Raw genomic sequence first — 25151 nt, forward strand, 5'->3', positions numbered from 1 at the left:
GGTGCGCCCAGGTCAGGGCCCTCTGGTCCCGGCTCGCTGTCCCCCGGGCTGGCACGGACCGCCCCTCCCCCCAAGAGTTGGTGGAGGGCGGGGAAGTAGGGGCAGGTGGCAGCCCCTGCAGCGGTGCCGCCCCTTGTGGCCCTGGCGTATCCCTGCCGCAGCTGCTTCAAGTTAATTCGCACCTGCTCTTGGGTGCGCCTGTGTCCCTTGCGGGCCATGGCGGCTGCTATGCGGCCATAGACGGCCGCGTTCCTCCTCCTAGTGCGGAGATCATGGACATTGGGGGCCTGCCCCCAAATATCAATGAGGTCCATGACCTCCGCACTAGACCAGGAGGCCGCGTGCCGTCTACGGCCCCTGGCTGGCCCCTGGGTGCTGGGGGACTGGGCAGGGGACGGCTCGCTGCCACTGGCTGCCTGGCTCATGGTGGGGCCACTGGCTCAGGGGTAGACACTGCTGGCAGGGCTGTCTGACTCCAGTGCCGTCTGGCCAGAATCTACCCCTTTAAGGGCCCGAGGCTGGGGGAGAGGAGAAGAGTTTTCCTGGTGGTGCCCAGAGAGGCCACCAGGGGGAACCTGGGAAGGGCTAGCCTCCCACTAGTTCGAATTAAGGGACTAGTAAATTCGAACTAGGCTTAGTTCGAACTAGGTAATCCTCATTTTACGAGGATTACCTAGTTCGAACTAAGCGCTCCGTTAGTTCGAACTAACTTTCATAGGCGCTACACAAGCGCTCCGCTAGTTCGAACTTAATTCGAACTAACGGAGCGCTTAGCTTACAATGCCTGCATTTACTGTTATGACCACTAATCCTTGCAGTAATTGTGGGAATGCACAATTACTGCAAAGTTAGTTCGAACTAACACAGAAAGGTGTTTTGCCTGGTGTAACCAATTTGGCTGGTGAGGGGGTCACGAACTAACAATTTAATATTGAGCAGGTCTAAGCACCATGGGTATGTCTACACTACAAAGTCAGACTATTTTTAACTCAGTCAGAAGGAGACACCCTGTGAGTGCAAATACCCTGAAAGAGCAGCCTCTGTCCATCCAAGTGTATGTCTACACTGCAGCACTAATTCGAACTAACTTAGTTTTTAGGTCTAGATGCACTAAGCTAATTCGAACTTAATTTGAACTAATTCGAATTCGAATTAGTTCAAATTAACTAATTAGCATGTCCACATTGAGTGGACCCTGAACCGAAGTTAAGGCTGGCTGGAAGCAGTGCCAGCAGGGCATCAGGTTAGGAGTTAGAGCGTGGAGCTGCTGCCTCAGGCTAGCCAAGGGCTGTGCTTAAAGGGACCGGACCCCCACCCCGGACAGACAGTTCTCAGGGTTCCCCACTTGCTTGTCTACCTCGATGAGGGACAGCAAAGCAGTCCTGTCTTGGAGTGCCCTGAGTGCCCACACTCGGCACATTACAGCACTTGGCCATCAGCCCGGCTGCACTTGGCGCAGGCTGCCATCCGGGGTGGGGGGGTCAATCGGGGGGCTGTCAGGATCCAGGAGGCCCTGCAGGAGAGCTTCCACCCCAAGGAGCCCGCAGCGCCACCCCAGTCCTCCCCATCGGGGGCATGTATAGCTGCTATTAAAGTTAATTCGAACTAACAGCTGTTAGTTTGAATTAACTTTGTAGTGTAGACATACCCTCAGAGCCCTATAGATTAAGCTGGGGAGGGAGTCAGTAGGCTGCATGCCCTCCAGGCATTAGCTTTAAGACTGGTTCAACCTGCTTCTCCCCACTTTTTCAATGATAGAGTTAAAGTAGGCTGCGAAAAAGAAACGGGTTTCACTGGTGCACTCCCTCCTGCCAGTCCTGTTGAGTAGGGTCAGCGCGGGAGACAAGCCTAGGACGTTCGGCACGGACCCTTTGTGCTTGAAGGTGGTTCCAGACACAAAGACTCGACAGAAGACACAGTCGGTGCCGACATCTCGAGCACCGCTGGCACCGAGGTCTACAGCTGCACCTGCAGCCCCATCCTCCAGGGGCCCAGCACATACATTAGCACCAACCCCACTGGCACTGGTGCCACCCACTGTTCCGGAGCTGATACTGCAGCCTTCCAGTCTGGCACTGGAGATGCATGATAGATCATCGGCACCGAAAAAGGCTCCCACAAAAATCAATAGGCACCGGCGCCCTAGCCCGGCATCTCTACCCTTTTTGACGGCACCGAGGTCTCTGGTGCCGCACCTTATTGTAACCGACCATGATGCCCCCTCATATATGAGGCAACGGAGGTCCCTATCTCCACCATGGAGGGACCTCCATCATTATGCCCATCCGAGGCACACTTCTCTTTCTCCGCCTCCCTCCTCTAGGGGCTCAGTTATACGCCCCCATTCACCAACGCTGTTTCCACATGCAGCATACTGGGAAGGGCATAGGAGTGCGTTTTCTTCGAGACACTCATCACCCAGATGGTCACACTACCACAGCTACTACCACGACCGTGCACCCTATTGGTCAACTGGCTACTGCCATCACCAGCCTTCACATCCTAGACACTGGTCACTGTGCTGCTACAGATCTTTGCCTTCGCATGGATAGTCGCCTGCGAGGAGGCACTGAAGCAGAAAACACCCCCCTACACACCACCCCAGAGTTCCTCCCCTCAAACACACCACTCGGAGCCTGAAGAGGTGCAACTATCAGACCCCGAGGAACAGCAGCCTGACACTTCCCCTATAGACCAGTGGTCCTCGTCTCCAGACAAAGCCGTAATTCCAGGGGACACGTCACCTCCAGACGACCGTAAACAATTCCAGGAACTAAGTCCTTAGTTCGGCTTAACTTTAACCTGCCGCGTGTAGCCGCGGGTAGTTCGTTTGAACTAAGGGGGATTTAAAAATGGTGGCCGGACGGGAACATGCAAATAAAGCCCGGGATATTTAAATCCCGGGCTTCATTTGCAACTCCGGTTGCCTGATTTGCCTACCTAGCTCGAATTAACGAGCTAGTGTAGACATACCCTAAGAGCTGAAATCACTGGTTTGACTGGGAGCTAGACTCATTGCAGCCAGTGAAGCGGCGGCAGGCGAGGAGTGGTGACCAGTGGTGCGGCGCGGCTGGTAGGAGCGGCAGCAGGCGACCAGCAGAGCGTCCGGTGGCTTGGAACGAGACAGCTGGTGGAGCGTGGCGGAGTGGCTCGTAAGGTGTCCCCTATCTATCCCCCCACTCCCATTTCTACCCAGGTTGGGAGGTGAAACCCTGCGGGTGAACTTTTGGACTCTGGGTGACACTGACCAGGGACAGAGACTTTTGGGGTGCTGGACTTCGGGTGATTCTTGGCTGGGGGCAGGGGGCTTTGCTCATGTTTGGGTTATGAACTCTGTTTGTGGTATTTTCCCAAGTTAATGCCGTATGACTTCTCTCTCTGTTTCATTAAATGTTTCTTTCCTACACTCAGACTGTGCTTGCGAGTGGGGAAGCATTGCCTCTCAGAGGCACCCAGGGGTGTGTGAATTTCCCAGATTACTGGGTGGGGGCTCGAGCCAGTTCTGTGTGAGATGGACCCCAAGGGTATGTCTACACTACCCCCCTAGTTTGAACTAGGGGGGGTAATGTAATTGAGGGGGAAATCTCGCTCCCCTGGGGTACAGAGCCCCCAGAAGGGTCCGAGGCCAGAGGTCAAATCAGAGAGGCAGGAGAGAAATCTAGAAGGAAAAACTTTATGATGCATGCATGCAGGCTGTTACACCAAGAGTGAAAGCAGCTCTGAGTTACAGGTTTTTGGATCCTTTATACAGAATGCTTAGACAGTTCAGTTGTGGATTGTTTTTTTTTAACATATCAAAGTCTCAGCAGAAGTACTCTGAGACTTCTGTTCACACCAGGAGTGCTAGAAGTAAGTTTTATAAAACAAGGCACATGAGAATGTGGAGTGGAGAAGTCTACAAGGCAAACGGTGACAAAGATAAGGGTTTACATGACAAATTGTGACAGACTAGGAGTATCCATGAACTTGAGATAGGCATTGTAAGGGTCTTGATTAGAGCTAATTTGATTTCTCTCTGTTACAGGGAGAGAGGCCTGGAAAACTTTTTAACGCTTACAGCAGTTTTCTTTTAGAGAGTTTTGATTTCCTGCACAGTCCCCCCTTTAGACACAATTGGAGTTATTTGATTTTTCTTCCACATAGTCATACGGAGTTGCAAATGAAGCCCGGGATTTGAATTTCCCGGGCTTCATTTGCATAAAGCTGGCCGGCGCCATTTTTAAATGCCGGCTAGGTCGGACCCCGTGCCGCGCGGCTACACACGGCACGGACTAGCTAGTTTGGATTAGGCTTCCTATCCGAACTAGCTGTACGTGGAACGAGGCGTACAGCTAGTTCGGATTAGGAAGCCTAATCCAAACTAGCTAGTTGGTGCCGTGTGTAGCCGCGCGGCACGGGGTCCAACCTAGCCGGCATTTAAAAATGGCGTCGGCCAGCTTTATGCAAATGAAGCCCGGGAAATTCAAATCCCGGGCTTCATTTGCAACTCCGTATGACTACATTACCCCCCCTAGTTCGAACTAGGGGGTAGTGTAGACATACCCTTTGTTCCGGGCACAATGATTGTTAGGAAGAGATGGGATCCACCTAACAGAGTCCCATGGTGGAAGAAACCGAAGCCCGCTCTGTGACACCACCTGCGTAACCACGCATTTACTTCCTGAATTCGACGATCCCTGCTCAGTCCTTTCCCTTCAACAGGGAGGATGGACGAGAACACCACTTGTGCTCCGAATTTTTTGATCCTTCTTCCCAGTGCTACATAATCCACAGTAACCCGCTCAAGGTCATTCTTGGCCATATTGTTAGTTCCCACATGGAGAGGCAGGAAGGGGTAGCGATCCGAAGGTTTGATCAGTTTTGTAAGCCTCTCAGTCACATCCTGAATTCAAGCTCCCGGTAAGCACCACACCTCTTGAGATTCCTGGTCCGGACAGCAGATGGATGGCTCAGTCCCTCTTAGGAGGGAGTCCCTGACCACCACCACCCGTCGTCGTCTTTTGGGGGTGGTGGCCGTGGAACCCCCATCCCTAGGACTACGCATCCCATGCCTTCCAGTAGATGGTGTTCCCTTCCGGTTTCTTCCTTGTGAGGTCCCTTCCAAAGCATTCACCACCGCAGAGCCTGTGGAGAGAGCCTGAAAGCGATTACTTTCCTCTATAGCATTGGGGGGTTCCTGTATGGAACGGGTCCCATATGAGGAGAGGTTAAAGTGACTGGGACTTTTCAGTTTAGAAAAGAGGAGACTGAGGGGGGATGTGATAGAGGTCTATAAAATCATGAGTGGTGTGGAGAGGGCCGATAAAGAAAAGTTATTCATTAGTTCCCATAATAGAAGAACTAGAGGACACCAAATGAAATTCATGGGTAGCAGGTTTAAAACTAATAAAAGAAAGTTCTTCTTCACACAGTGTGTAGTCAGCCTGTGGAACTGCTTGCCAGAGGAGGCTGTGAAGGCTAGGACTATAACAGAGTTTAAAGAGAAGCTAGATAATTTCATGGAGGTCAGGTCCATAAAAGGCTATTAGCCAGGGGATAAAATGGTGTCCTTGGCCTCTGTTTGTCAGAGGCTGGAGAGAGATGGCAGGAGACAAATCGCTTGATCATTGTCTTTGGTCTACCCTCTCTGGGGCACCTGGTGCTGGCTACTGTCAGCAGACAGGATACTGGGCTAGATGGACCTTTGGTCTGACCCAGTATGGCCGTTCTTATGTTCTTATGTTATGTTCTTATTTGCTGGCCTTTTTCCCCTTCTAGAACTTACATGGTGCCAGTTCTCTACCTGGTCCCGTACTGCCCTCTCTGGCTCTTCCGCCTGCCGTGCTTGCAGGATTAAATGCTGCCTTCTATCGAGGAAGTCTTCATCCTCTCTGATTGAGCGTAGGGTCGACACTTGGTCCTCTGGTCCTCTAATTTTTTTCTTCCAAAATGGCGACCAGCTTGCACTTAGGTCTGCTGTTGTTACCTGCACAGCATGTGCTAGGTTTGTCTTCCTCCCAGAAGAAAGAACGGATTTCATCTGCACTATCACCATCCATACCTGCTGTCCTGGAGAAAGGATTTAAAAGAAAGGCAAGAGAACCTCGCCCCCTTCCCTCTCCCTCTCTAAACTCCCTGTTAGCACTCACCTGTTCACAGGCTCCTTGGTCGCTTGCCCACTGCCTTATAAAGCCCTGGACTGCCTGAAAGTCCCTCCCCCTACCAAGGCTCAGCCAACCAGCAGAGGCTTCTAGAATTCAAACTTTAATTAGAAGCCAACAGTTTCCAGCTGCTAGTCACAGCACACACTCTGTGAAGGGAGGGGGAGGGGGAGGGGGAAGGGGAAGGGGGGGGGAAACCATCACTCTCAAACACAGAGGCTACGTCTACACTGGCCCCTTTTCCGGAAGGGGCATGTAAATTTCACTAGTCGTCGTAGGGAAATCCGCGGGGGATTTAAATATCCCCCGCGGCATTTAAATAAAAATGTCCGCCACTTTTTTCCGGCTTTTAAAAAAGCCGGAAAAGAGCGTCTAGACTGGCCCCGATCCTCCGGAAAAAGTGCCCTTTTCCGGAGGCTCTTATTCTTACTTTGAAGTAAGAATAAGAGCCTCCGGAAAAGGGCACTTTTTCCGGAGGATCGGGGCCAGTCTAGACGCTCTTTTCCGGCTTTTTTAAAAGCCGGAAAAAAGCGGCGGACATTTTTATTTAAATGCCGCGGGGGATATTTAAATCCCCCGCGGATTTCCCTACGACGACTAGTGAAATTTACATGCCCCTTCCGGAAAAGGGGCCAGTGTAGACGTAGCCAGAAGGTGTGTCTACACTGGGCCACTTATTCCGGAAAATCAGCCGCTTTTCCGGAATAAGCCGCGAGCTGTCTACACTGGCCCTTGAATTTCCGGAAAAGCAACGATGCTGTACTGTACAAAATCAGCTGCTATTCCGGAAACCGTACGATGCTCCCGCTCGGGCATAAGTCCTTTTTCCGGAAAAGCTTTTCCGGAAAAGGGCCAGTGTAGACAGCTTTTCCGGAAAAGCAGAAGAAACGTAAAAAAGCGGTTTGGACGGCGGGAGACCCCGTAGAAGCCACGGACTTCCGCATTACCCGAGGGCTTAAAGAGCCCGCACACTACTGGCCGCACGTGGCAGGAGGCCCCCGGAGACCTCCCTTCCTAGCTCTGTCACGTGGCAAGTGTGCTGCCCAGCCACCTCAGCGGAGGCATGGCAGCTCGAGGTGGTCAGCCACCATCACCCGGGGCAGAGGAGGAAGCCCCCAGGGGCCGGAAGCGCAGGGCCCCATCCTGGACCCCCAGGGAGCTGGAGGCCCTCCTGGACCTGTGGGAGGAGGAGGATGGCCCGGAACCTGGCCCAGCAAGGGCACCCCAGCCGCAACTGCGAGCAGGTCCGCTCGAAGGTCAAGGAGTTGCGGCTGGGGTACGTGCGGGCCACGGAGGGGAGGGGAGCAGGACCTGATGCCTGCCCCTATTTTGAGCGGCTGAACTCATTTTTGGGCGAGCCAGCCCCGCAAGGCCCAGCTGTCCCCGTTGACACCTGCCAGCACCCCCCGATCATTCGTCCCACCGAACCGGAGGAGGAAGACGAGAGCGGCGGCGCTTCGGGAGAGGAGGCCAGCGTTGCCACCCAGCAGGCCCCCTCCAGCAGCTCCTCTGTGGCCGGGGAGGAACCCACTGGTGAGTCTTTGAAGGTTACACTCCCAAAGGGCGGGGGGCGGAGGGCGGGGGGGAGCGAGACCCAGGTGTCCGGAGGGGGGAAGGGGAGAGCATGTCACTCAGGCCACGTGAGCTGCACGCTGCATAGCATGCGGCAGTTAGCAGCACGTGCAACCACGTGCAGCCTGGTGACTGAGCGGCAGGTGGCCGTGGCAGGCAGCTGCGGGCACGGCTGGGACCGTGCTTCTCACACACATTTCAGCGGGATCAGGGGGAAGGGTGGATGCCGGCTGGAACCGGCCAGGGCCCGAGGGACTCAGCCCAGAGCCTGCTGCTCCACCAAGGGGTGCAGCACAGGGAATGGCACACTGTCCCAGGCCTGGCTGTGAGGCACAGCCAGCTGCTCCTGGGATAAGTGCAGCGTCACAGTCCTGTGACCGTGGACCGCCACCGAGCCGCTCACCTGCTCCCAGTGCCTTGGCAGGTTCCCTGAGGGAAGTCCCCACTGCGGCCACACCTGTCCCTGGGCTACCAGGCTTGCGGGAGGGATAGTGGGAGGGAGATGGGCCCCTGAGTTTTGCTGCAAGGATGGGACATCTCCTGGTCAGAACCAGAAGGGTGACTGGGTGGGGGGATATCGCACGCAATGGGATCTGAGAGCCCAGACCGCCACTGACAGGTGTGCTCCCAGGCACTGCGTGGGGATGCATCTCGCTCCCTGTCAAACACCAGTGATTAGCCCTAAGCTTTTCACAGTGTCCACCGGCAGGGAGTTCCACAGGTGAACGCAGCACAAGCACCCTCCTGCCCTGCACGGAGCCAGGATACAGACCGGTGCTTACAATACTGCAGGGAGGACCCTACTCCCAGGGGTGGTCCTTCTTGCCAACATACAACACCCCCCGGGAGCAGGAGGGGAACTGAGTGGGCCCAAGCCACAACTGTGCGGTCACCTGGGGCTCTGGGGTGGAGGGCATGGAGGTGTGGGGACAGTGGATGGCCTGCCTGACTGACCCGTCCTTTCTTCTCTTCCCTGCAGCGGGACCCAGCACCAGACCCGCGACTCCAGCAGCAGCGGCACCCCCAGCTGCCCAAGCCCGGAGGACCAGGCTCCGACACCGGGACCAGCTGCTTCGGCGTCATGTCACTGCGGTGGAGGGGATCCAGACCTCCATTGCGGAGCGTGTGCAGGGGGACCAGGAGTGGCGGCAGGAGGGATGGGCTGCGTTCCTGGAGGAATGCCGCGAGATGCGTGCCACAATGGGCACCCTGACGGCACATTTAATACATGCCATCCACTATGGCATGGCCGGACCGCATGCCCCCGCCATCCCTCCGGGAGCACAGCCCATGCCCCCTCCTATCCCTGCTCCTCTCCCAGCTCCTGCTCCTCTCCCTGCTCCTGCTCATGCTCCTGCCCCTGACCCTGACCGTGCTCCTGCTCCTGACCCTGCTCATGCTCCTGCTCCTGCCCCTGACCCTGACCGTGCTCCTGCTCCTGACCCTGACCCTGCTCATGCTCCTGCTCCTGACCCTGAAGACCGTGCTCCTACTCGTGCTCCTACTCGTGCTTCTACTCGTGCTCCTACTCGTGGGCACCTCAGCGTGCAGGCTGCCCCAACGCGGTCTGCCCAGCGTGGGCAGGTCCGCCCCCAGAGGGGCGCTCGCAGGGGCCACCCGTCCCAGTAACTGCCCCTCCCTCCTTCTCCCAGTTAAAGTCCCCCCCCTCCTTCTCCCAGTTAAAGGTCCCCCCCCTCCTTCTCCCAGTTAAAGGTCCCCCCCCGTCCTTCTCGCAGTTAAAGCTCCCCCCCCCCCCCCTCCTTTGTAAATAAAAAGTTCTGTTTTCATTTCAATCTTGTGTGGTTATTGTGTTCCTCTAGTAACTGTACAGAAATTATGTGAGATGCCAATTAGCCACTTCAATTTAAGAGGGTTACAACTGTGGACAACAAATTCATGACTCTATCACCGGGGGGGGGGGGGGGGGGGGCTTTTTCAGTGGTCATTGGTTCGCGGCGCATAAAGAAATACTGAGACTTTTCAGTAAAGATGTAAACCAGAAACTATATTTACATAGCAACAAACAAGCAGAAAAAAATGGTTACAATATGCAGTACAGTACAGATTCAAAAACATAAGTTAGGCGCAGGGAGGACGATTGTGGTGTTGCTGGCCACCTCGATCCTTTGGTCCTTCCGGGCCTCAGGAGAGGAACAGCCAGGAGATCCCTCGACGGATGATTGTGGTGTTGCTGGCCACCTCGATCCTTTGGGCCTTCCGGGCCTCAGGAGAGGAACAGCCATTAGATCCATCGAAGATGGCACTGATGTAAGCCTTCCACACAAGTCCCAAATCCTGTTGGCTGTTCCTCAGGACGGCGATGGTGGCCTAAACCCTAGCCTAACTTAAAAGAAAAACCCTAACTACACCCGACGCACCCGACGAACAGACTCGATGACGGCCGCGATGTGCTGTGACCCGACGCTTTACTATACTATTGGGGGGGGGGAGGTAAGGGGAGGAGGTGGGGAAGGGTAGGAGCTGGGACGGAGTACTCTGGGGTGACCCAAGCGACCCTGCTACGGGGCTTGGGCAAACATGTCCACCAGGGCCTCTCTAATGCGCACCGCCTCCTGGCGCGCCTGGCGGATGGCAGCTGTGTCGGGCTGGTCCAAGGTCTGTGCCTCAGCTGCCACCCATGCAGGGAGGAAGGCCTCCCCACTGCGCTCCACAATATTGTGGAGCACGCAGCACGCGGCCAGCACTTCCGTTGCATTCTGCTCACCCATGTCGAGACGGGTGAGCAAACAACGGAAGCGGGCTTTTAACCGTCCAAACGCCAGCTCCACTGGGTTTCGGGCCCGGTTGAGGCGGTCGTTGAACCGGGCCCAGTTCTGGTCCGGCTGCCCCGTGTAGGGCCGCATGAGCCAGGGCATCAGGGGGTAGGCTGCATCCCCGACGATGCAGATGGGCATCGGCACATTCCCGACAGTCAAGTCCCACCGGGGGAAGTAGGTGCCCGCCTCCAACCTCTGAAATAGTCCTGAGTTCCGGAGGATGCGGGCGTCGTGTGCCCGGCCGGACCAGCCGCCGTAGATGTCCAGGAAGCGACCCCGGTGATCCACGAGGGCTTGCAGGACGATGGAGCAGTACCCCTTTCTGTTCATAAAGTGGGCTGCTCGATGCTCCGGGGCCCGGATGGCGATGTGGGTGGCGTCCAGGGCTCCCCCGCAGTTGGGGAACCCGAGGGCAGTGAAGCCGGCCATGGTCTCATCGACGTCGCGCAGGCGGATGATTCTTGGCAGCAGGACGTCGTTGATGGCGTGGACGACCTGCAGAAGGGTGCAGAGAAACACAAGGGAACACATTACATACAGTCAGGGGTGAGTGTGCGCTCCCTTGGGTCCCCCCCTTGATTCCCTCTGTCCACACACACACACACACACACACACACACACACACACACACCCAGGGCCCCCCTCGCCCCACGCCCCACGCCCCCCCCCACCAGTGGGCCGGTGCAAGGGAGGGACGGTCGAAACCCCTGAGCGACCCAGCCTGGAGTCTTGGGTGTCCCTGGGCCTGGAGTGGAGCACCCTCCCCCCATCTCACTCCACCTGGGACTTACCTGGATGACGATCACGCCAACGGTGGATCTTCCCACCCCGAACTGGTGTGCCACCGAGCGGTAGCTGTCCGGTGTGGCCAGCTTCCACAGCGCGATGGCAACCCTCTTGTTGACGGGGATGGGTGCCCGCAGCCGGGTGGCGGTTCTCTGCAGCGCGGGGGTCAGCCAGGTGCACAGCATCAAGAAGGTCTGCTTCCTCATCCGAAAATTCCGGACCCACTGGTAGTCGTCCCATCGTCCGAGGACCACACGGTCCCACCAGTCGGTGCTCGTTTCCAAAGTCCAAATGGGCCGGTCTATCGTCGGGTGCTGATGCCACGCGGTTGCCAGGACCTCCCTGGTGAGGGAGTCCAAGGCAATCTCTGCCTCCTGGTACATGAACACCAGGGCACCAGCCTGCAGCACGAGCTCCAGGCACCTGTACAGGTCTAACAGGGGCCCGAGCAGGTACATGGCCATCCACGGCTCCATAGCAGACAGTGCAGAGCAGAAAAAATAAAATGCCAGGAAAAGCTGGTGGGGGGCCAAAGGGTGGTGTCCCCAAAACTCACAGGGCAACCACCGACCCTGTGAAGGGTGCCAGTCTCTGGCAGAGGTCACAAGGCACGGGAGCACGAGACCAACGGCTGCCCGGCGAGACCCCTTTAACCACGCGTCTGGACGGAGCTCCGGCCCCGCCCCCGGAAAGGTCTGGTGGCCTTTGCCCTTTTCAAAATGGTTCCGGGCTTTTTGCTTTTCCGGAAAAGCGCGCCGCCAATGTAGACGCGCTTTTCCGGAAAAGCGCATCGTTATCACGGAAACTCCGTGGCCAATGTAGACACTCCTTTTCCGGAAAAGCTGAAAACGGAATGTATTCCGTTTTAAGCATTTCCGGAAATTCATGCCAGTGTAGACGTAGCTAGAAGGAAAAAAAAACCCTCACTCTCAAACACAAGCTCAGCACACAGCAAGAAAGCCCCAAACACAACACACACTGCAGATAGCCACTTCCCTCAAGAGTCCTGTATCTGCTTCTCCTTTACCTGGAGAGCTCCCTCTCTAAACTACGTGTTAGCACTCACCTGTTTGCAAGCTTCTCTTTTATTTTGTAATAAAAAACACTTCTTTAAGGTGATGATTTGATTTTTGTGTACTGGAAGGTCTGTCTGTGTGTATCTGCATGCCTCTGACTGAGGGGTCAGCTACCAGAGACTGCAGCTTGTTTTTCTCTTTCTTTTTGCAAGCTCTTTTGGGGCAAAAGAGCTTGGGGTACCCCTGGGGCTGATTTCATGTGTTAACCCCCAGTTTTAGGGATAAAAAAAACACTTGATGGTGGCAGCAAATCCCCCCCCCCCCCGAATCACAATACACAGATTTTTTGGGGAAGCTTTTGATAACCTGTGTCTGTAGAGGCAAGGTTTTGAGTCCTTTGCAGGCCGCCATCTTCTGCACTCTGAGTGCCAGAGTGGGGAACAGCCCTGACACCAATGACATAGATTTTGGCCATGATGCAATGTCTTCAGGGTAGGTTTCTTTCCTTAGTTTGACAAAATTGCCAACATTTTGTAGTTCCATTGCCACTTCAGAGTCCACTTGTTCAACTTTTGCAGCAGTTGTGGTATCCCTATGTTGAGGGGTGACAAGCCCTTGGAGGCCCCTCGAGCTTATTCTCCTTGCAGGAGTGACATAACAGCCATAGAGTTTTTACAGGATGGCTCAACGGCCCCAGTCTATACCCCAGCCCCTCTATTCAGGGTAATACAGTCCAGCAGCCTATGTCCATAAACACTGGGAAAACTCCCCCACACAGGGGTATGTAAGGAGGGGTAGGGGGACCCAGGCCCTCCTTCTCCACCATGTCCCAGCCCAGGCCCCTGTTGGCAGTAGCATGATCCACTGGTTGCTCAGCGGGGAATCCTGCCACAGCACACTGAGCGCACAGGGCAATTCCCCGCCCTGGGCTACTTCGTACCGGGACTCATCAGACGCTCTCTCCATCCTCACGCTCAAATCCTCTGGCTTCTCTTGTAGCCCCTCTTGGCTTAGCTGGTGCTGTTTGGTCCAGAAGCACTTCCTCCCCTGGCTCTGCGCCAGCGTATCGTTCCCCTTCAGCAGTTAGCCCAGATTGAGCTGCTCCAGAAGCCTTTATCATCTGTCTCCAGTTGGAGCATGTCCAGCAGGGCTGTGGGGGTGGGGCCCTCTCAGCCAGTGTAACTCAACCCCGCACTGAAGCTGATGGATACACCCCATCACACCCCACAACTCGGCAAGTGATCAGATAATTGAGCTGTTTCATCACGCAAACTTTTCGATGAATGTCCTCTATTCAATACTTCAAGGCTACGTCTACACTGCACGCTTCTTGCGCAAGAGTCTTGTGCAAAAGGTCAGTGCAAGAGCACATCCATACTGCCATGTGCATTTGCGCAAGACCATCCATGGCAGTGTGGACGCTTTCTTGCGCAAGAAAGCTGTGATGGCCATTTTAACCATCGGGGCTTCTTAGCATCATAGAATCATAGAATACTAGGACTGGAAGGGACCTCGAGAGGTCATCGAGTCCAGTCCCCTGTCCTCATGGCAGGATCAAATACTGTCTAGACCATCCCTGATAGACATTTATCTAACCTACTCTTAAATATCTCCAGAGATGGGGATTCCACAACCTCCCTGGGCAATTTATTCCAGTGTTTGACCACCCTGACAGTTAGGAAGTTTTTCCTAATGTCCAACCTAAACCTCCCTTGCTGCAGTTTAAGACCATTACTTCTTGTTCTATCCTCAGAGGCCAAGATGAACAAGTTTTCTCCCTCCCCCTTATGACACCCTTTTAGATACCTGAAAACTGCTATCATGTCCCCCCCCTCAATCTTCTCTTTTCCAAACTAAACAAGCCCAATTCTTTCAGCCTTCCTTCATAGGTCATGTTCTCTAGACCTTTAATCATTCTTGTTGCTCTTCTCTGGCCTGTCTCCAATTTCTCCACATCTTTCTTGAAATGTGGTGCTCAGAACTGGACATAATAGTCCACTGAGGCCTAACCAGCGCAGAGTAGAGCGGAAGAATGACTCCTCGTGTCTTGCTCACAACACACCTGTTAATGCATCCCAGAATCATGTTTGCTTTCTTTGCAACAGCATCACACTGCTGACTCATATTCAGCTTGTGGTTCACTATAACCCCTAGATCCCTTTCTGCCGTACTCCTTCCTAGACAGTCGCTTCCCATTCTGTATGTGTGAAACTGATTGTTCCTTCCTAAGTGGAGCACTTTGCATTTGTCTTTATTAAACTTCATCCTGTTTACCTCAGACCATTTCTCCAATTTGTCCAGGTCATTTTGAATTATGACCCTATCCTCCAGAGCAGTTGCAACCCCTCCCAGCTTGGTATCATCTGCAAACTTAATAAGCGTACTTTCTATGCCAATATCTGAATCGTTGATGAAAATTTTGAACAGAGCCAGTCCCAAAACAGATCCCTGTGGAACCCCACTTGTTATGCCTTTCCAGCAGGATTGTAAACCGTTAATAACTACGTTCTGAGAAGGCTTATCCAGCCAGTTATGTACCCACCTTCTAGTAGCCCCATCTAAGTTGTATTTGCCTAGTTTATTGATAAGAATATCATGCGAGACCGTATCAAACGCCTTACTAAAGTCTAGGTATACCACGTCCACCGCTTCTCCCTTATCCACAAGACTCATTGTCCTACCAAAGAAAGCTATCGGATTGGTTTGACACGATTTGTTCTTTACAAATCCATGCTGGCTGTTTCCTATCACCTTGCCACCTTCCAAGTGTTTACAGATGATTTCCTTAATTACTTGCTCCATTATCTTCCCTGTCACAGAAGTTAAACTAACTGGTCTGTAGTTTCCTGGGTTGTTCTTATTTCCCTTTTTATAAATGGGCACTAGATTTGCCCTTTTCCAGTCTTCTGGAATCTCTCCTGTCTCCCATGATTTTCCAAAGATGATAGCTAGAGGCTCAGATAGCTCCTCTATCAGCTCCTTGAGTATTCTAGGATGCATTTCATCAGGCCCTGGTGACTTGCAGGCATCTAACATTTCTAGGTGATTTTTAACTTGTTCTTTTTTATTTTAGCTTCTAAACCTACCCCCTTCCCACTAGCATTCACTGTGTTAGCCATTCCTTCAGACTTCTCGGTGAAGACTGAAACAAAGAAGTCATTAAGCATCTCTGCCAGTTCCAAGTTTCCTGTTACTGTTTCTCCCTCCTCACTGAACAGCGGGCCTACCCTGTCCTTGGTCTTCCACTTGCTTCTAATGTGTTTATAAAAAGTCTTCTTGTTTCCCTTTATTCCCATAGCTAGTTTGAGCTCATTTTGTGCCTTTGCCTTTCTAATCTTGCCCCTTCATTCCTGTGCTGTTTGCCTATATTCATCCTTTGTAATTTGTCCTACTTTCCATTTTTGATAGGACTCATTTGTTATTTTTAGATCATGCAAGATCTTTTGGTTAAGCCAAGGCGGTCTTTTGCCATATTTTCTATCTTTCCTACACAGCGGAATAGCTTGCTTTTGGGCCCTTAACCATGTCCCTTTGAAAAACTGCCAACTCTCCTCAGTTGTTTTTCCTCTCAGTCTCGATTCCCATGGGACCTTACCTATCAGCTCTCTGAGCTTACCAAAATCCACCTTCCCGAAATCCATTGTCTCTATTTTGCTGTTCTCCCTTCTACCCTTCCTTAGAATTGTGAACTCTATGATTTCATGATCACTTTCACCCAAGCTGCCTTCCACTTTCAAATTCTCAACCAGTTCCTCCGTGTTTGTTAGGATCAAATCTAGAACAGCTTCCCCTCCCCTGTAGCTTTCTCAACCTTCTGAAATAAAAAGTGTTGTCCATCCACACTGCCTTCTTGTGGAAGAAGGCCTCTGTTCGGTTGCTTTACTGTAAATCTTCTTGTGCAAGAGTGGGTGGGGTGTGTGGATGCTCTGTGGGTTCTTCCGCAAGAACCCGCCAATGTAGACATAGCCCAGCTCTTTTAAACAACTATTGGTTCTGTCTAGACCAGGGGTTCCCAACCTGGGGTATGTGTACCCCCAGGGGATATGAGAAGTTTGTCAAGGGGGCGCGGGGCATGAAAGAGGTTGGGAACCCCTGGTGTAGGCACCTAGCGAGATAAAACCTCACATGCTCCACTACCCGCAAGCCAATCAATGTCTGTGCGTGAGGGAGCGCATGGCAGCTGGTGTGTGTCTTTAGCTGCTGTGCACCCCTGGCAGGCTGGGGACAGGAAATGAAAGACTTTACGTGCTCTCCGCTCCCAGGCCCTGATTGGTCAAGGTCTATGGGGAACTACACATTCGAGGAGACTGTGCTCCGGCCAGACCATTGATCAAGAGGAGCACTTTTCATGTATTGTACCTGGTAGTTGTAGTCTGTACGTCTGTGGCATAGTTGGGGTACAAATCCCCTTTAGAAACAGAGCCTATGGGAGTCGCGGACATATTGGTTGCTTTTTATGCAAATACATTGAGGACGGCAGCCAATGGAGACCCAGTAGGACGCCTGTATATTTTGCGAGTTCATAGGGAGGTCCCGGATGCTGTGGGCGTGGCCCTAGCCTGCGAAGCGGGTTCTGAACTAGGGGCGGAGTTGACCTCACTCTCTCCCCGTAGTCGTCGCTGCTGTCCAGGCTTGAACTCCGAAGCGTGTTAACGGAAGATGGTGGCGGGGCGCAGAAAGGGACGAAGGGGGATCCGGTTGTAAGGGAGGACTCGGTTCTGAGGCCCGGGGAGGCGCGGGGGTCAGGACGCTGGCGCAGAGGGGCAGCCTGGTTCGGTAGCAGGGAGAAGCTGGAGCGGGCTGCTGTAGCTCAAGTGATCTCGGCCCCCTTCGTGCTGGCTGCTGGGTTGCCCGCGCCATGTTCTCGTTGCTGTCCTATGGCCGGGTGATGGCCCGGGCCGTCTTGGGCGGCCTCTCGCAAACGGACTCCCGCGATTACAGCCTGATGACCGCTAGCTGCGGCTTCGGCAAAGACTTCCGCAAGGGCATCCTCAAGAAAGGCATGTGCTACGGGGATGACGCCTGCTTCGTGGCTAGGCACCGGTCAGCCGATGTGCTCGGTAAGTGCCTGCAGAACCTGCCCCTGACCTCCTTCTCCACTGCCAGCATGGCCCAGGTTCTGCAATGCCGCCCCCCCCCCCCCCCCCGAATGCCGGAGTCACTTGCGCTATGGACACCAAAACTTAAATCTCTTGGCAAATACTCTTTTTTGTACATGGTTTCATGCAGGGGCTGGCAGGTACTGCCGTTCCTAGCCCGGAGAAGGCCTTGGGGGAGTGGAGTGGCTGCTGGATAATTAGGCCCAGCCTTTGGGATCTATTTTATAATTGCAAGGCCTGTTGTGTGTTAAAAGCACAAAGGTAGCTCTCTTTTGTGTCAGTGGTTACAACTTCAGTGGTGTAAATACCTTTAACAGACTCATTGAAAGAGATACTTCCTGTTTTCAAGACACACTATATCCCTGTCACTTGAAAGGCAAAGTGACATTGAGATGGGTTTTAAGTGTCACCTTTCACTTTCAGCACCTGGTTTACCTTGATTACACAGTGTAGCAGTTTTGATTTATACATAGGACTATGCTAATTGAAATGTCATCATGAGCAGAGACTAACTTTGGGTAATTGTCAGGGTGTAAATAGCTGTATTGTGGACATACATTACCTTCTCCAGACATGGTTAAAGTTGACTTTTTTTTTTTTTAAATCAGAAAAGTTCAGCAGTTGAGCTTTTCAGCAGTTGAAACAGGTTTGCACTGTAACTTTATAGTACTAAAAATATCTTAATAAATTTTTAGCCTTATTAGGCCACAATAGTGGGCTTGTGTTGGAATATGTCATAACTTTGTGATATTGGTAATACTTCAGAATGTGGCACTTCAGTGATAACCTGATTACATGATACGACCAAAACATTAGTTCAGAAACACATTTAAGTTGCAAAAGCAGCGAGGAGTCCTGTGGCACCTTAGTCACTCTATAACTGAAGTGTTTGAGCATAAGCTTTTGTGGGCAAAGACCCACTTCGTCAGATGCATGAAGTGGGTCTTTGCCCACAAAAGCTTATGCTCCAACACTTCAGTTACTCTATAAGGTGCCACAGGACTCCTCATCACTTCTGCAGATGCACACTAACACAGCTACCCCTCTCATACATGTAAGTTGGTGATAGGAAATAATGTTGCCATTCACCTTTAAGGGAGCCATGGATGATACTGTGGCTGTTCAGGAGACATGGGTCATGGGTGTGTTCAGTACTTTGCAATCTTTTCCACGACGTTTGTTTTGACTATTTTTTCCCATTAAAAGTAGCTGCCAGACTTCTGTACTGTGACCGTTACCCTTATTGGTTGTTTGTACAACTTATTGTACAACTCCACTGCTGATGGATGACCGAATGTTCAGTGTTCAAGCTCCGCACAAATGAAGCACCTGGGGAAACTTGTCTTCCAGATAAACACGAAATCCTCTGGCACCTTATGATGCATCTGCTGAAGTGGGTCTTTACCCATGAAAGCTTATGCTCCAATAAATCTCTTAGTCTATAAGGTGCCACAGGACTTCTCGTTGTTTATGCACACACATAAGAAAGGCCGTACTGGGTCAGACGAAAGGTCCATCTAGCCCAATATCCTGTCTACTGACAGTGGCCAGTACTAGGTACACCTGAGGGGGTGGACCGAAGACAATGATCAAGCAATTTGTCTCCTACTATCCTTCTCCACCCTTTGACAAACAGAGGCCAGGGACACCATTACTTACCCTCTGGCTAATAGTCTTTTATGCACCTAACCTCCATGAAATTATCTAGCTCTTCACAGCCTCCTCTGGCAAGGAGTTCCACAGGTTGGCTGTGTGAAGAACTTTCTTTTATTAATTTTAAACCTGCCACCCATTCATTTCATTTGGTGTCCTCTAGTTCTTATATTATGGGAACAAGTAAATAACTTTTCTTTATTCACCCTCTCCACACCACTCATGATAGAGGTATATAAAATCATATCACCCCTCAGTCTCCTCTTTTCTAAACTGAAAAGTCCCAGTCTCTTTAGCCTCTCCTCATACGGGACCCATTCCAAACTCCTAATCATTTGTGTTGCTCTTTTCTGAACCTATTCTAATGCCAAAATATCTTTTTTTTGAGGTGAGGAGACCACATCTGTACACAGTATTCAAGATGTGGGCGTACTATAGTTCTATACAGGGGCACTAAGATACTCTTCGTCTTACTTTCTATCCCTTTTTTAATAATTCCTAGCATCCTATTGGCTTTTTTTGACTGCCGCTGCACACTGCGTGGACGTTTTCAGGGAACTATCCACGATAACTCCAAGATCTCTTTCCTGATTAGTTGTAGTTAAATTAGCCCCCATCATATTGTATGTATAGTTGGGGTTATTTTTTCCAGTGTGTGTTACTTTACACTTATCCACATTAAATTTCATTTGCCTTTTTGTTGCCCAGTCACTCAGTTTGGTGAGATCTTTTTGAAGTTCTTCACACTCTGCTTTGGTCTTGACTATCTTGAACAGTTTAGTATCGTCCTCAAACTTTGCCACCTTTCTGCTTACCCCTTTCTCTAGATCATTTATGAATAAGTTGAAAAGGATTGGTCCTAGGACTGACCCTTGGGGGACACCACTAGTTACCCCTCTCCATTCTGAGAATTTACCATTTATTCCTACCCTTTGTTTCCTGTCTTTTAACCAGTTCTCAGTCCATGAAAGGACCTTCCCTCTTATCCCATGGCAACAAGCCAGAGTTACTAGTTCCGCAATTTCCCATTTGAGTTCTTTCAGAACCCTTGGCTGAATGCCATCCGGTCCCGGTGATTTGTTCACGTTAAGTTTTTTTCAATTTGTTCCCAAACCACCTCTAATGACACTTCAATCCGGGACAGTTCCTCAGATTCATCACCCACAAAGGACAGTGCAGGTTTGGGAATCTCCCTAACATCCTCAGCCGTGAAGACTGAAGCAAAGAAATCATTCAGACTAACACGGCTACCCCTCTGATAATTGTTTTCCAGATAGGTGAACTTGGCACGGTGTCTGTGTGTGTCTGTGTCTGTGTGTGAGTGAAAGGAAGAAGGCACGTCTCTACTCCCTGACTCTTCATTTTGTTGTACCACGTATGGTAGCCATACCATAAAGTGGTGTGGTTGTGTTTTTTTTTTTTTTTTTTTTTTTTTTTTTTATGGTACTGCCCAGTAGGCAGTACTGGCACCTCCAGTCAGAGCTTACCTGGAAAGAACGGAGTGTACTGGCACCTCTGTAATGAAAATGGCCGTCTTAAAGGGGCCGTGTCTCTTAGGACAATGACAGGCCCACCACCAGGTGTTCTGGTTTTTGGGGTTTTTTTGTTTTGGTTTTTGTTTCTTTTGCTCAACAGCTTTTCCCCTGGAGTACTGGCACCTTTTTTTGTTTGTTTTGTTTATAAAGCAAACAAACAAAAAAAAGCACTGATATGATATAGATGTGCTGTTCTTTTCCCAGCACATCTTATCTTCCTGCGGGGCTCAGCAGAGAATTACAATACTGAATTTGTCATTGCCACCACGCTGCCATGAAAATTAATGCAAACACAGAATTTTGACTTTGCTGCAAATCCAAATGTTACAGGTAAGTGAAACAGAAAATTGTTGGCAGACTAATAGAATTTATAGAAGAAGTCATCTTTGTTGGTCTTTTATTGCTTTTGTAACATTAAAATGTACCAATAACTTAAGAATTACTTCATGCTCTGCAGACATTAGAAATCAGGATGAATTTTTAATGTCTCAATCCATACTGCTTGAAATCATGGAAATACAGGACTGGGAGGGCTCTTGATAATTCATCTGCACAGGAGCATGACTAAATATCATCTAGACCAGGGATCAACAACCTTTTCAAACCAAAGAGCCAAACTACATCAAAATTCAGAACAAGTGGTCAACAAAGAACTGTATAAGAATGCCTATTTGCATAACTGAAAATATACAACTTAATACTATTGATAATTGACATGATTAATAATAGCATAGATGAAACATTGTACTCACAGACTTTATTTAATGGGACTTCTGCTGTTGCATCTTTTCACACATTTCTTTAGAGTTTACATCACAACTGGTCAAATCCAGCTTAATGCATGCATTCACAATGTCTTCTGTCAATCTTATGGCGGGGGTTGGGTATGTGAGGGTGCTGGAGTCTGGGTTGACGTGTATGAGGAGCTCCGGGCAGGGTGTTTGGGTGTATGATGGACTCAGGGCACAAGGTTGGGTGTGTGGGGGTGCAGGAGTGTTATGATGCTGCAGCCAGATGTGGGCTGGGCCCCAATTGGGGGCTTGTTGGCCAGGCTTCATTTTTAAATAAAGTAACATATTATGTCCAACACAAAAGGTTTCAACATTCTTTATTTATGGTAGGGATCGGGAACCTTTTTTTGGGGGGGGGGGCGCTCACCCACAGAAAAATCAGTCGGAGACCACACAAGCGAGAAGCAAAAAAAAAAAAACCCAACCAAACCAAAAAACCCTCCAAAACCACCCCAACCTTCACTAATGTGGCTTCCAGACTGAAACATCTCACTCCCCTGGTGCTCCAGCCCCATGGTGGGGGAAGAGATGGGGAGGGCTGAGGTTCAAGGCCTCAGGCCAGATGAACTCTTCTGGGGATCCAGGGTTAGTGGATTTTGTTGGCCCTCTAGGCTCTGGTGTGGGGGGGGGGGGGCACGGTGGCAAAAATGAGGGGTTAAGTGTGTGGGATAGGGATGGGGGTGCAGGAGGGGTTGAGGGTGCAAGGTCTGCATGGAAAATAGGGTGCAGGAGCAGGTTGGCAATAGGGTATCTGGCTGGTGGGGGAGGAGGCAGGTGCAAGGCTGGGTGGAGGAGTTGGCTGGGGGTGAATAGGGTGTCTGGCCGACAGGGTTTGCAGGAGCAAGGGAGTGTGCAGGAGCAGGCTGGGGTAGGGTGTCTGGCCAAGAGAGAGGGGTCTCGGCAGGGCGGTGAGTGGAGGGGGTGTGGGGGTCTTGGTGAAGGTGGTGAGTGAGGGGGCTGGGGCACAGGGTCTCGGCTTAAGCGGGGGGCGGGGGGGTCACTTGTTTTCATGCTGGTTCCAGGCACTGCCCACTGCTCCTAATTGGCTAGATTCCAGCCAATAAGGGTGTCAAGGCTGTTTCCTACTCTGGCATGCTGAATGCAGAAAGTGGGGGACTGCAAGAGTTTCAAAACCTTGCCTCTACAGGCACAGGTACAAAAACTTCCCCCCACAAAATCCTAATACCCAAATTTTGTGGAATTTGCTGCCACCATTAACTGCTTTTTGATGCATAAAAAAACAGGGGTGAACATTTGAAACCACCCCCAGGGGTACCTCAAGCTCTTTTGCCCCAAAAGAGCTTGAAGAGGGAAAAAAAGAGCTGTAGTCTCTGGTAAGGATGTTAAATATTGGTTAATTTACTAGTCGAGTAGTCAATGGAATTTCCATCAACTACTCGACCAGTTGATAGGCACGTCCGCATAGCCCAGTGGGGACTCTTGTACATATCAAAGTGGCAGCGCAGCATGCAGCCTGGGGTCAGCGGGGGACTCGATAAGCATTTGCTTATTGGATAGTTGACTAGTCCTTCACATCCCTTGTCTCTGGTAGCTGACCCCTCAGTCAGAGGCATGCAGATACACACAGACAGACCTTCTTATGTTTCCTGTCTTCGCATGTACCAGCTCTGCCTTCCCCATTCGATAGACAGCAGCAGAGGGGGGCTGGAGGCAGCAGCACAGGAATGGGGGGGGGGCAGGCAGCTCCATGGGATCTAGTGCTTTTGGAGAGCTGGCTTTTAAGGTGGCTCCTGCCTGCCCCCCACACACCTGCCTCTGTGGAAGGCAGCAAGGGGTCAGGGGGCTCCCTGGCAGCGCACTGGCTGCCAGCCCTGCCCCTGGCAAGTGTTTTAGTAACTGTGTGACCAATAAAATTGTTTGCGGCTACACAATTACTAAAGTAAACGTTATCTAACACCCCTAGTATATGCTTCATTTAAGTTATTGCTGTGGGGTGGGGGGCATGAGATGAGGCTTTCAGTATGCAGGCTGCCCTGGGGAGAGAAGACTACCCAAGCCTTCTCACCTGCCCAAGCTGCTGCTGAGAGAAATGCCTCTCCATGGCTGCTGTAGGTACAGCTGGAGGAGGGGTGAATGTTTCCCAGTTTGGGTAAGTCCAGGTTTCTCTGCACCCTGCACTCCACACCTAGAGTGAGGAATGCAGCAAACTGTGCACTTCCCTTGCTCACTAATGTATGGGGCCATTGCTGGCTGTTTCCCTCCTCCATGATTTGTAGGACAATCCCCCCCCCCCCCCAGCCTAAAGAGTGCCTGTGGGGTAGGAGGTTTGGGGTTGGAGCAGTTCTGGACAAGGGGAAGGACGCGCCCCCAGCAAGCCTTTTGACACGTGCCCTGGTGATTCTGTCTCTTTTTTTCTGTTTGGTTTTCATAGAATACTAGGACTGGAAGGCAGGGCCGGCTCCAGGCACCAGCAAACCAAGCAGGTGCTTGGGGCGGTATTTCGGCCCGCAGGAGGAGCAGGGTGGTGGGGAGCCCCGTGGAGGCCGCCCTGAACTGGGAACCCCGTGCCTGGCTGCTCGGAGCCTGTGCCTGGCCCTGGGACACTAGCAGGGCAGGGCGCCCGGGCCCAGTGCAGGGCGGCTGCGGCTGCTGACGCTGAGCTTGGCGGGGCAGGCCGCAGCCATGGTGGCTGCTCCCGGCTGCCGGCTCACTGAACTGGAGTTCAGGGGCTCAGCGCAGCCTGACTGCTCGGAGTCTGCGCCTGGCCCCAGAGCGCTGGGAGCTTTGCGTGGGCAGCCCCAGGTACTTCCTGGGGGGTGGCTGATGAGGCTAAGCCCGGGGGCCTCTTTTTCACCTTTGAGAGTGTGCCCCCTCCCCCCCCCGGTCGGCAATGCCCCCTCTCATGTGCCCTTCCCGCAGCTCCCCCTCTCCCACCGCCCCGCCTGTGTTCTCTCCCCTGCCTCTGAACCCCCCCCCCCCTTGACTGGCTGTCCCTCCCACCCGGCCTGTGTGCCCCTGCCCACTATCCTGCAACCCTCACTACCGCCCCTCCCCTCCTCTCTTCTCTTCCTTGGCTCGGCCTCTGCCCAGCAACCCCACCTCCTAGCCCACTGCAATGCTGCTGTCAGCAGTGGATATAGGGCAGGGTGAGCGGGGCGGCTGCTCCGGTCCCCGAGCTTTAATAGGCCCCGCGCCAGCGCTGGTGTGTTAAACCTCTCATCGGCCCTGCTTAGAGCAGGGTCGGCAGCCTGGGGCCTGCGGCGCTTTGGAAGCTTGAGCCCCGCCCTCACCGCAGCAGGCAGCCCACGCAGGCGCTTCAGTAGCTGGAGCAAACCCCACGCTGGTCGGGTCCGTCCGTGAGGCAGCAACAGCCCCACCCCCACGCAGAACAGAACAGCGTGGCGAGGCCCTTTTGTGGTGCAGGAGCTGCAAGCCGGCAGGGGAGGGTCCCTCAGGGCCGCTTCAGCCAATGGGCTTGCGCGGGAGGGCGGGACCTGGACAATGGCACCTGCGGGAACCCACCAATCACCGCTCCCCTCAGGCTTTTAATCCCCCAGTACATGGCCAGGCAGGAGATAAGGAATCGCCCCTTACATTGGAGGAGGAGAAGCCCCATACCCCCAAGGCTGGGAGGTCTGCTGCCACCACTGCAAATAGGAAACGTAGGGTAGTGGTGGTCAGAGACTCTTCTGAGGGGGACGGAGGCACCCATCTGTCGCCCTGACATTTCATCTCGGGAGGTGCTGTCTGCCGGGGGCCCATATCCGAGATGTTACGGAGGCATTGTGGAGGATTATCCGGCCCTCTGACTACCGGCCCAT

The 25151-nt window shown here is 52.4% G+C and overlaps 1 protein-coding gene across 3 annotated transcripts in view; it reads left to right on the plus strand.

The window, feature by feature from the left end:
* Positions 1-16854: 16854 nt before the first annotated feature.
* The window catches only part of LOC112544843 (protein phosphatase PTC7 homolog), a 95425-nt gene continuing 87128 nt past the window's right edge, over positions 16855-25151 (plus strand). For 2 of the 3 annotated variants that reach the window (XM_075914700.2, XM_075914699.2), the window contains exon 1: positions 16857-17351. In XM_075914700.2, coding sequence (XP_075770815.1) covers positions 17150-17351 — 202 coding nt within the window. In that variant the 5' untranslated portion in view covers positions 16857-17149. Of the gene's footprint in view, positions 17352-25151 lie in introns of all 3 variants that reach the window. The other variant, XR_016348227.1, reaches the window with a different exon arrangement.

Source organism: Pelodiscus sinensis, chromosome W (genome assembly GCF_052426305.1).
Source record: "Pelodiscus sinensis isolate ZL-2025 chromosome W, ASM5242630v1, whole genome shotgun sequence".
Classification (NCBI taxonomy): domain Eukaryota; kingdom Metazoa; phylum Chordata; order Testudines; family Trionychidae; genus Pelodiscus; species Pelodiscus sinensis.